Source organism: Notolepis coatsorum, assembly GCF_963971535.1.
Source record: "Notolepis coatsorum genome assembly, chromosome: 5".
In the NCBI taxonomy this organism is placed as follows: Eukaryota; Metazoa; Chordata; class Actinopteri; order Aulopiformes; family Paralepididae; genus Notolepis; species Notolepis coatsorum.
The window spans coordinates 27,461,963-27,474,833 of NC_140169.1; the positions used below are offsets into that span (position 1 = coordinate 27,461,963).

At 44.3% G+C, this 12,871-nt stretch overlaps 1 protein-coding gene across 1 annotated transcript in view; it reads right to left on the minus strand.

The window, feature by feature from the left end:
* The window catches only part of LOC311228135 (titin-like), a gene marked incomplete at its 5' end in the record, with an annotated part of 258,753 nt that overhangs the window by 125,730 nt on the left and 120,152 nt on the right, over positions 1 to 12,871 (minus strand). The window contains 14 exon segments of the mRNA XM_084314050.1: positions 217 to 400; positions 696 to 889; positions 1,049 to 1,351; positions 3,061 to 3,360; positions 4,185 to 4,475; positions 5,070 to 5,378; positions 6,104 to 6,300; positions 6,827 to 6,932; positions 7,109 to 7,408; positions 7,644 to 7,943; positions 8,312 to 8,427; positions 8,935 to 9,121; positions 9,909 to 10,205; positions 10,467 to 10,754. Of these exon segments, the coding sequence (XP_084170176.1) occupies positions 217 to 400; positions 696 to 889; positions 1,049 to 1,351; positions 3,061 to 3,360; positions 4,185 to 4,475; positions 5,070 to 5,378; positions 6,104 to 6,300; positions 6,827 to 6,932; positions 7,109 to 7,408; positions 7,644 to 7,943; positions 8,312 to 8,427; positions 8,935 to 9,121; positions 9,909 to 10,205; positions 10,467 to 10,754 (3,372 nt within the window).

Consider the following 12,871-nt stretch of genomic DNA (forward strand, 5'->3'; position numbering starts at 1 on the left):
AGTAATGATCTGAACCAGATCATTTTAAACCAGAAATTGAGATAATTTAAGAGGTCTAGACTCTAAACAACAAAGGTATTCAGAAAAACTGATCCAGGTTGTCAAAAGCATACAGGAAGACAACATATTTGTCTTACAGAGGACATTTACAGGAAGACAACATATCTGTCTTACATAGGACATTTGCCATACAGGAAGACAACATATCTGTCTTACCGAGGACATTCACCACACAGGTAGTGCTGGCAACGCCGTGCATGTTCTCCACGTGGATGGTGAAGGTTCCATGGTCGACTCTGACGGCGTCACGGATCATCAGCTTTGTGTGACCCCTCTTGGTCTGGTCCATACCCACACGCTCTCGCATCGGAGTGATGAACTCTTCCTCAGGCTCAGGCAGCTTCCAAGTAAATCAATCAATTAATGTCTTCATTAACAAACCATTATTTATATGATATCACAAACTTCTGTACTGACTTTCTAGAAGTGACTCAATGTAAAAGAATAAATGTAAAACGAAAAGAAAAGCAGAAATGTGTATTTCTATTGCACATTGTGTAGCATATAGGTTTATAATACAAGGTGTCTCTCACTGTGAAGAATTAAGAGCGCTGGTATAACTGATAAACCAAAACAGACCTGAAAAAACAACAACTTTAAAATAAACAAAAACATCAACTTAATAAAATACAAACCTTTCCCTTCTTCTTCTTCTTGACAATGGGCTTGCTCTTCTTGGTTGGCTCCTTGGTGATGTCCTCGTCGTTCCTCAGCCAGGTGACCTTGGGGTATGGGGAACCAGACACGTAGGCTTCGATAGCAATCTCCTCTCCCTTCAGGACGCACACGCCAAACTGGACACGGGCGTGGAGGGTGACCTTTGGTTTGTCTGAAATAGGAATGTTTTTATCGTTTTAATAAATACTGCATCACATGTCAACAGACCGCCGCACAGGATTAGATTTGAATTGTTTATTTCAATACAATCTACCAGTACCCTTTGATGAGATACAATCTGTCAATTAAGTTTCAATAAAGTTCCCCATACCGATTGGATCCGCAGCTACGATGGGCATGGAGCTGCGAGAGGGCTCGCTGATTCCAGCGGCGTTCTCCGCACGGACTCTGAACTGATACTCCATTTCCTCCGTCAGGTCCGGCACCACGTAGGAGAAACCAGGGACTAGATTCTCGTTGATCCTCTCGAAGCGTTCTCCGTCCTTCTCCATCTTCTCCAGAATGTAGCCCTGGATGGGACAGCCACCATCGTACTCCGGAGCCTTCCATGACACCTTGATGGACTTCATGGTCGGGTCGAAGGCCTCCACCTGGATGGGGGCGTCTGGTTTCTCTGTAGTATGGGAAACAATGGATACAGTTCACATAGAATTCACATCATGTGCTGATTTCAAAGAGAAACGTTGGATGTGTTGAACAGTGGTGGAAGATGTTACGACGTTTGCACTGAAACGTACAGAGCTGCTACGGACACTAAACAGGCATAATTAAGTTCTTATCTTACTTCACATCTTATCTTAATCCCTCGACCCCCTGCAGTTTGCCTTCAACACCATCCAGCCTTCACTGCTAGCGGAGACACACAGTGATGCAGCTGGAGCACGGCTTGGTGGCCTGGATCACAGACTACCTCACTGACAGACTGCAGTATGTCAGACTACAGGACTGGTGAGCAACACCGGCGCCCCCCAAGGAACTGTGCTGTCACCCTTCCTTTTCACCCTCTACACCTCCAACTTCTGCCACAACTCGAGCGGGTGCCATCTGCAGAAGTTCTCTGACGACTCCTCCATTGTAAGCTACATCACCGACGATGATGAGGAGGAGTATAGAGCCCTGGTGGAGAGCTTTGTGGGGTGGAGCGACAGCAACCACCTCCAACTCAACATCAGTAAAACCAAGGAGCTGGTGGTGGACTTCCGGAGGGGCAAGAAGAGGCTCCCACCCGACTCCCATCACCATCCGAGGGAATGAGGTGGAGGTGGTGGAGTCAGATAAGTTCCTTGGAGTACACCTAAACAATAAACTGGACTGGTCGGACAACACAGAGGCCCTCTACAGGAAGGGACAGAGCAGGCTGTTCTTCCTGAGGAGACTCAGGTCCTTCAACGTGTACAATAGACTGCTGCAGTCGTTCTACCAGTCTGTAGTGGCCAGCATCCTCTTCTATGCTGTGGCATGCTGGGGGGGCTACATCAACTCAAGGGACACCAACAAACTGAACAAGCTTGTGAGGAAGGCTAGCTCTGTGGTGGGAGTCAAGCTGGTTAGAATAGAGGTGGTGGCAGAGAGAGGGATGAGAAGGAAGCTGGCTGCTATTCTGGAGAATCCCTCCCACCCCCTCTACGATGAGCTAGTCAAGATGAGAAGCACGTTCAATCACAAACTCATACCCCCCTGACACTCAACTAACCGCCTCGGCCAGTCCTTCATACCAGCGGCCATCAGGCTCCACAACAGTGGGCAGGGGCCACTGCAAGACATTCAACTACTAGGTACTACTATCCTTGAGTGTGTCTGACTCCCACCTAATCGGACTACCTAAACGGACATATAATGTATGAAGTATATCACGCCATAAGTACCTTGTGCATACTACACCTGTGTATACTGTATACTTACTTAATCATAGCATATATTTAGATAGCGTCTATTGTAACTATATTTATTGTAATGCAAATATAACTGAGGGCATACATACCCTCATCTGCACCTTGATTTATTTACACCCCCTACTCGCTCATATGCACATATGCAGAGTTAATTACATTGTTATATTGTTTACACTGCCTATTTTTATTTTTACTTCCCCACTGTACTATAATTGTATGACCTGTATCATGTCTTCTACTATCACCATGCACCTGTACCCCCCCCCCCCCCTCCCCCCTCCCCCATGCTGCTATGATGCCTGCATTTCCCCAAGGGGATCAATAGGAATATCTTATCTTATCTCACCTTAAATCAACTAGTACTTAACAGCCACCAAACAGGCATAATTAAGTTATTATCTTATCTTACTTCAAAACAACCAGTACTTACCTTTGATCTCTTCACATCTGACTGCGTTGCGCAGTTCAATACACTCTCCAGTTCCAATCTTGTTGGACGCCTTGATGCGGAAGTAGTACTCGCAGTTCAAGAAGAGGTCCTTGACGTTGTAGGTGAGTACGTTCTCCCCAGACATGATGGGCAGGAAGGTCTTCTTGGACTTCTCACGGCGCTCCAGGGTGTAGCTGGTGATGGGGCTGCCGCCGTCGTACTGTGGGGGCTCCCAGCTGATCTGACAGGAGTTTTTGGTGATGTCACTGGAGCTTATGTCCTTACACTTGTCAGGGACACCTGGTGGACATGGAGGGGTGATGTTAAAGAGAGAACATTGAGGTTGTCACAGCTAGACAGAGTATATCACCCATCTGATATTATCAGCCAACATTAGCCTTTAACACTAGCACAGCCGACAAGGGGTCACATGACCCCTAGGCATTTTCAATAAATGTATCCTTGTCACTCGGTCGAGCTCCAGCTCTGCCACTCAATGACTTTTCCTAAAAGTACCCTTTTATCTGGCACGGTTTCTGAAATTTCTAAATGACTTCAGGAAAATGTAATTAGAACGTTATTCCACATATGGGCCGTTGGAACAGACGAAAGTCATAGCACTTTGCGAGCGTCTAGCACAGGGGTGGCCAAGTCAATGTGTGGCTCTTCCATCCAAAAAAATAATGATTATAATTTTTTATTTTTTTTTGTCACTCAAACCTACATTTCATTGTGGTAAACCTCATATTTTAATATTCAGAGGTAATAATATAGTTTACACTGTTTATTTTTCTCATATTTCTCATATAAGCTGTCGGGTCGTCTGACCCGTTCCTGGCGGGAATTAGTGGCATTTTCTCCATGGCTGTGCTAGTGTTAACCCATAATATTGTTATCAGTATGTATGAGCAATAAAGCACAGGTAAGTATAACCCTCTGGCATGTGTAAAAAGTGTTCCATGTTTTTGTTCTAATAGAACAAAAGTTATGTTGACCAATGTTTGTGGTCTAGTTCCCCATTCTGTAAAGGTGAAGAAGCAAGACGCCAGTGCGCTGGGGGAGTGATTCACTCCAGGAATCAGCGAGGAAAGGAAGGAGTGTGAACTGTATTTCAGGCGTCTTACCGATAACCGTGACATCGAGGATGGCAGAAGCCACTCCCAGAGGGTTCATCAGACTGAGGATGTAGGCTCCTTCGTCCCTGTGAGTGCACTTCAGCACCTCCAGGTGGGCGTTCTCCTCCGTCAGTTCAAAGGCCGTCCTGTCATCGTCCTCGACCTCCACCAGGCACATCACACCGTCCCTCTGCCAGAGCATGTCAGGCGTGGGGATGGCCGTGTAGGGGATGGCGACGCTCAGCTTCTCTCCCTCAACCACCACTACCTCCAGGTTCTGTATGCCCACGTTGGGGGGGCCTGGGTGGGGAGAGGATGGAGAAGCAGCCATCAGGGTTAGGGTCAGGGTTATGTGTTCACGTGTTAGCCCATCATTTCAGTAAAAGGAAATTATGACAACAAAAGAAAAAATATTTGGTACCATATTTGAAATTAAACACTAGTTAGAAGTATATTTCAATAACTAGCATGTGGAAAATATGTATGCAATTCGATTTTTATTTAATACATTTGTATTTAATAATTTAGTATTAGGTTTGCATTAAACATTTTAAAACAATGCATTAACTTGACCATCTGCATATATCCCTGTTCACATACCTGTATATATTATATCTATATCCCATACCTACTCTTACTAGTTAGACCAGTATAGCTTACTGCCATAGTATATTTATACATGTATCACTGTACATCACTGTATAGCATATATTACCAGTAGCTTGTTATAATATATCACATTTAATCACCTTGTATATTGTTAATGCACTTTACTGTTACATGTGCACTCTGGTTAGATGCCCAACTTATTTCCGTTGTACTGTACTTGTGCTGTGCGATGACAATACATTTTAATCTAATCAAATCTAATAATCAGTGAATGTTTCTACTCACAGTCAGGGGCCTTGGTGAAGACCTTGTCGGACACGTCGGATGGCTCCCCGACTCCGATGGCGTTAATGGCGCAAACCCTGATCACGTACTTCTTGTCTGGTTTAATGCCTTCTACGATCCTGTAGGTCTGATCCTTGATGGGCCTAGTGTTCACCTTCACCCACTTCAGCTCCGTCCGCGCCTCGGCCACCTCCACGTTGTAGCCTGTGAGGGGGCTTCCTCCGGTCCTCGCTGGAGGCTTCCAGAGCACGGTGATGTGGTTTCTACTGGCGTCTGGGATGGTCAGCTCCAGAGGAGGAGAGGGCACACCTGCAGGAGAGGAAACACATATTTATGACTTCATTATTTATATAAAAACATATTTACATGTACTGATATAGTACGACTTCATTATTTATATAAAAACATATTTATATGTACTGATATAGTACGACTTCATTATTTATATAAAAACATATTTATATGTACTGATATAGTACGACTTCATTATTTATATAAAAACATATTTATATGTACTGATATAGTACGACTTCATTATTTATATAAAAACATATTTATATGTACTGAATACTGATATAGTACGACTTCATTATTTATATAAAACACATATTTACATATACTGATATAGTACAACTTCATTATTTATATAAAAACATATTTATATGTACTGATATAGTACGACTTCATTATTTATATAAAAACATATGTACTGATATAGTACGACTTCATTATTTATATAAAAAGTTTAAAACATATTTACATATACTGATATAGTACAACTTCATTATTTATATAAAAACATATTTATATGTACTGATATAGTACAACTTCATTATCTATATAAAAACATATGTATATGTACTGATATAGTACGACTTCATTATTTATATAAAACATATTTATCTACATATACAGATATAGTACGACTTCACTATTTATATAAAAACATATTTACATATACTGATATAGTACGACTTCATTATGTATATAAAACACATTTACATATACTGATATACAGTAGTACGACTTCTTACATGTAGGATCCTCGATAGTGAGGATCACGGTGGGTTCGCTTGGATCTCCAATTCCAGCCTCGTTCTCGGCGCAAACCTGGAACTGGACCTCGCTTTTCTCGTCCACTTCTGTCACCTTGAACTGGGTCTTTTTGTCTGGTGTCTTACAACACTTCAGCCAGCGGGTCCCCACCTTCTCCTTCTTTTCAATCACGTACCTGGAAGACAGATGAGACACTTTTAAATCTGGGAAAATTTTACCTTTGCACCGAAGACACATATACATCAGTTTTTAAATGTTTTGGACAGCCCATGTATTTGCAGTCATGAAGTTAATCAAAATCACCTATTGGTACCTCATTGGTATCTCATTTCATCCTACCTCATCTCATTTCATCCTACCTCATCTCATTTCATCCTACCTCATCTCATTTCATCCTACCTTATCCTACTGCATCTCATGTAATCCTACCTCATCTCAACTCATCTCAACTAATCGCATCTCATCTCCTCCTACCTCATCTAATTTCATCTCATCTCCTCCTACCTCATCTACTCTCATATCATATCATCTCATCTCGTCTCATTTAATCTAATCTCATTTTATCCCATCTAATTTGACCTAATCTCATCTCATTTTGTCTAATCTCATCTCATCCTACTTCATCTCATCTTGTCACATCCTACCTCATCAAAATGTAATCTCCTCATCTCGTCTCATACTCATCTAGTATCTTGACTTACTTGGTAATGGGTCTTCCACCATTGCTCTTGGGAGCTTCCCATTTCAGCTCGACGAATTTCTTGGAGACATCCATCACAATCAGGGCATAAGGGGGTCCAGGAGTAGCTGGTAGAGGGGAGGTCAACAATTATAAATCAATACCATACTGGTTCTTAGATGGAAGAAAACGGTTCTGTCCAGCATGAGAACTCCATGAGAACTGCTAAGAAATTACTTGACCTAATTCTTGACACTAGCCCTAACACAGAACCGTATAATGTATTAATTCCTTCAGAACTTACTGAATGTGTCCTTCGCCAGGACAGCATCCTCCAGTTCACAGAATTCTCCCATTCCCACAGCATTCTCAGCTGCCACCCTGAACACATAGAGTGAGCCCTCGTTGAGGGGAGTTATTGTGTACTTTGTGTCTTTAACTGTGGTGTCCACAGTCTGCCAGGCCTTGCGCCTGACGTCCCTCTTCTCCACCACGTAGTTGGTGATGGGGGAGCCTCCGTCTTTGGTGGGAGGCTTCCACTTCAGGCTGGCGTCAAGCTTAGAGATGTTGGAAACCTCCAACCACTCTGGGGCATCGGGAACGACTGTCCAAGAGAAAGAAGAAAACTTTATTCCACTGCTGATAAATCACTATGTCTCTTCAGTTATCAACAATCTTAATCAGTTCATCGTTTAATTAATCTCTTGGGTTATTAGGTAACATGTTGATCCTTCCCTACCACCTATGCTCAGTGAAACATTATGTTTCTTGTCATGTGGGGGACCCAACTTGTTCTCAGCAGTGATTCTGCTAAAGTGCAGCATACAGAGCATACTTACAAAGTGCCTCCTTGCAAACAACACGGTCACTGGGATCGCTGGGTTCGCTCTGTCCAGCCTTGTTGAAAGCCTTGACCCGGAAGCAGTACTCCTCGTTCTCCTTCAGCTCCTTCAGGTGGTGCTCAGTGTGAGGAATGTCCTCAGCGACTGGGACCCAGTCGTCGGATCCAGTCTTCTGGAACTCAAGGAGGTAGCCCTCGATCTTGGCTCCGCCGTCATGCTCCGGCCTGTTCCACCTCATCAAGGCTGAGGTCTTAGCGATTTCCTTGATGAAAGGCTTCCCAGGGGCCCATGGAGGATCTGAACACAAGTTGGGGTTTGGTTACCAGGCTGTTACTCTTAATGCAACTTCAAAGTCTACGGGTTTGTTTGCACCATTTTTGTGTCCTACATGTAATTAAGCAGAATGCTTACAAGGAAGGATGCACAATGGCTTCAGTGGGGCATTGTAACATGCATGGAAAATAAAGGATAGTGTGACAATCTTTGAAGAAGTATCTGAGATATTGCAAACCGATTTATACTACAATGTTCATTAAAATGTGTCTCTAGCACTGTACCGTACCATGAGAAACTATAGTTACTATTTTCATCTCTGAATCATCAACCAGGAAACCACAACTGTTTAGAAAACTGCAATGACATTAATTAAAGAATGAGTAAAATACCAATAGGATCTTTGATGAGGATGTGATCGGTTTCTGCGCTGGGTTTTCCATTTCCGGCCAGGTTCTCCGCCAGAACGCGGAACTTGTACTTCTTCTTGGTGGTCAGGCCCTTCACCCTGGAGCCACAGAACAACACTGTTACAATCCTCCCCTTCTTAGGCTAAAGCGTATTCTAGACACATAAAGCTTAGCGTCAGTTCAAGCAGGTCACTGTAGTCATGCGTTCAAATTGGCTGATCAGAGATGCACCAATCGTAAGCAACGTGGCTAAAAGTCCATTTAAGTTGTTCTGCCTCTGTATCATCTGTGCATCGCTGCCCTCTGCTGTTCACCACTGCTGCACTGGTGAATACTCTCTAGATATTATCTCTTCTATGCTCAGTCATAATGTCTTGTAATATTGACAGTATCACACCATCAGTCTGTTCTGGATGAACCCATGAGAGCTTTATTTTTTGTGCCAGATCTGGTGCTCGCATGCCTTTGTGCTGAGAGCTTCTTGAGAACCTATACCACCAAATACAACTGTTTATCAGAGTGTTCCTGACTGTACTAGAAATATGCCCAGGAATATTTTATTTATAGCCAGAATGTGTTGTGACATTATGGCTGGTCCTACTTGCCTGAAGGTATTCTCTTTGATGGGCAGTTTGTTGCATCTGATCCACTTGTCCGTCTCTGGGTCAAGTTTCTCCACCCAGTACCCAGTGATGGGACTGCCACCGTCCTCGTCTGGCTCAAACCAGGTGAGAGTCACAGCGTCTTTGGTGATATCAGAGGGAGTCACTCTGCTGGGAGCACCAGGAGGATCTGAGAGAGAAGACCAAAATGAGATCATTAGCTATAGGGAGGTGTAGTCTGACGTCACTTTAGTTTCCCATGCGGTTCACCCGTATAGGGATTTATCATTGGCTAAATGTATTATCAGCTATTGTAATAATTCTGCCTCATGAACATTGGCAAGCTTTCCATTTTTGCACAAAATTAGTTCTCTTCTATCACTAACATTATTGCTTACGCATTTTTGGTTGAAATAAAATGATAGGTAATTATTTTACGATTAATTGCAAATTGTTTCATGTTGAGCTATATATTGTGGATGAATACACACAGAAAGGTACACCATGCCAATGTTCATGCTTTATTTGTTTTAAACGAGACGATTTAGAAATGTGTCCATTGGAAATACATTGCAATTTCAAGCAAGGTGGACCAGCCGGAAACAACAATGACGTAACCACTACACCTCCCTATAGAGGGTTTTAACTGAATTACATAGTTTCAACATGGTCTCAAGTTATTGTTACTATAGTTCTTATCTTTCCACCTGGTCTCATGTTGTTGTTACTCTGTAGTTCACCATTTTCAACCTGGTCTCATGTTGTTGTTATTCTGTAATTTGTCACTTTAATAGTTCTTTACTGAGCTGTGCTGACGTCCTTCCACATTGACAACATTGGTTCGCTTAAGCAAACTGAACCCAATGTTGAAAGTAGTATTATTAGTTGTATAGAAAATAATGAACTGAACCGATCCTTGATTATCATTGACATTAATAAATGTTTCAAACAGTGCACTAAGATTCTGAGCAACTTACCGAAGGCATACTTGGCGACGATCGGCACGTGTTCGGCAGGTTCACCGATGCCGTACTGGTTCTCAGCGCTGATCCTGAACACATAGTCCTTCATAGCGCTGAGCTTCATGGCCTTGAAGGTGGTGTGTTTCACCGTGGCCGACAGCTTCACCCAGTCCGTCTTTTCCAGTAGTCTCATCTCCACAATGTAGTTGGTGATGACGGAGCCACCGTCGTCTCTGGGAGGGTTCCATTCCAGGCGGCAGGACTCTGTAGTGATCTCAGAGATGTCGAAAGCAGCAGGGGGACCAGGTTTATCTGTAAAGGGGGGGAGGAGGGGGGGGGGGGGGGGGGGGGGTGAATTATTGTAATTTTCCCTTTTTTCAGGTATTTTCATCTATTTAAATCCTAGTTCTACTGCTCCTCTCTATTTTGGGCTTCCGCTGATCATATCCCGCCAGTTGCTACACTTATGCTAGAGATATCACCACTAGTATGTAAGTTTCGGATATAAAGAAACATGTTTTAGTTAATGGCATCTTATTCAATATAAACAACATTGTTATTCTCTTTTCTTACCAAGGATATTGACATCAACGGTTGCAGTAGCACGTCCGCAGACATTAACCGCCTCGATGATGTAGGTGGAGGTGTCTGCTCTGGTGGTTTTGTCGATGGTGAGCTTGGAGTGGCCCGGCTGAGTGTCGATGGCGACACGATCACCGGCTTTGAGGACCAGGTCGGCCTTGGTCCACTTTATCTTGGGGTCGGGCTTTCCTTTGATGTCAGCAGGAAGCTCAATCTTGTTTCCGGCCCGGGTGGTGAGACCGGCCAGCAGCTTCACGTCTAACTGGATCTCTGGAGGGTCTGTTTGGGAAGTAGAGACAGATGTCAATAGAAAATTCACATCAGTATAAGACAAACAAAATAGAACATCTGTGGCTGACGTTTTTTATTTGAGTAGTATTAGGCTGAGGCGTCTGGCTAGTCTAGTCTAGAGGTCTAAGCACTGGGGCGTCTGGGTGGTGTAGAGGTCTAAGTACTGGGGCGTCTAGGTAGTTTAGAGGTCTAAGCACTGGGGCGTCTGGGTAGTGTAGAGGTCTAAGTACTGGGGCGTCTAGGTAGTTTAGAGGTCTAAGCACTGAGGCGTCTGGCTAGTCTAGAGGTCTAAGCACTGGGGCGTCTGGGTGGTGTAGAGGTCTAAGTACTGGGGCGTCTAGGTAGTTTAGAGGTCTAAGCACTGGGGCGTCTGGGTAGTGTAGAGGTCTAAGTACTGGGGAGTCTAGGTAGTTTAGAGGTCTAAGCACTGAGGCGCCTGGGTAGTGTAGAGGTCTAAGCACTGAGGCATCTAGGTAGTTTATAGGTCTAAGCACTGAGGCGAGGCATCTAGGTAGTTTAGAGGTCTAAGCACTGAGGTGTCTGGGTAGTGTAGAGGTCTAAGCACTGAGGTGTCTGGGTAGTGTAGAGGTCTAAGCACTGAGGTGTCTGGGTAGTTTAGAGGTCTAAGCACTGAGGTGTCTGGGTAGTGTAGAGGTCTAAGCACTGAGGTGTCTGGGTAGTGTAGAGGTCTAAGCACTGAGGTGTCTGGGTAGTGTAGAGGTCTAAGCACTGAGGTGTCTAGGTAGTGTAGAGGTCTAAGCACTGAGGTGTCTGGGTAGTGTAGAGGTCTAAGCACGGAGGTGTCTAGGTAGTGTAGAGGTCTAAGCACTGGCCTACCACCGCAGAGACCCAGGTTCAATTCCCAGCAGTGGTACTTCCAGCTTGGTACTGGACGTCCCTACAAACACAATTGGCAGTGTTCGCGGGTGGGTCGTACTGGTCGTTGCAACAGCGACTCCTACTGGTCAGTCGTGCCTCTGCACACATTACGCTCTCCCAGTGAAAATCCTCGCTGTCAGGTGAAAAGAAGCGGCTGGCGACTCTACATGTATTGCAGGAGGCATGTGGTAGACAGTGATGCCGGTAACGCGTTACTAAGTAACGCGTTATTGTAATCGGATTACTTTTCCCCGAAAATAGTAATCTAACGCGTTAATCTTTAAAAGCCAGTAATCTGATTGCAGTTACTTGTCCAAGTGGCTGTGCATTACTATTTCGTTACTATCTCATCATAAATTCATAATGCAGGCGGAATGCAGTATTTTATTTCGTTTTCGACAGTCAAAAATACATTTTTGAGCTGTTTTTCTTATTTGGGAGTGACGTGGTGTGGCAGTGAAAGGGTTACACAAGAATGTGTCCCGCCGCTCCCGCGGCGTGACTGGACTCTCTGTCTGTGAGTGACTCTGCTTTGGCCCAATCACATTCCCCATCCACAGTCTGCGAATCAGAGGCAGAGTAGGGCGGGTCTTCACAGCACGTCATGTGACATATGCGCCAATCGTGTGACAGCAGGGCTCCGTTGCATTCGTCTGAGAATTCCACCCCAAAACGCTTACAGGAAGAAAAAACGCTGCTTATTATTATTACCGAGGCGCGCGGCTTATTATATTATTAAAACAGCTACTTGTGGGCACTCATAAAAACACTGTGGTCTACAAGTTGTTTAGCGAGAGGATGGTGGTAATGTGCTTCAATAGAACAATGGATCAATGCCATGTCAAAACTCGGCTCCGCTGATCTGAAGGGCTCCGCAGTACACACACAGACACACACGCGCGCGCGCGCGCACACACGGGATCGCAGCAGCCACACACACATTTCCACTGTCCAATAGACAAGCGCCCTTTTCGACCGCGTGACATTGTTCAGAAGGTCTCGGTCCGCCTCTGTGTGAAAGCAGGCGAACCAAATGAAGAATGCAACAATGTTGCAACTTCACCCCCAGAACCGCACCGATTCCACCAAAACTATATGTGAAAGCGACCTAAACGTAAATACTGTCTACCGCTAAAAACAGCACATCCAATTGCATTGAAAGCATCTAGAATCACAACACTACGACGCTTCGACTAGGTACAGGAGGACTCGGAGGCCAGCCAAAC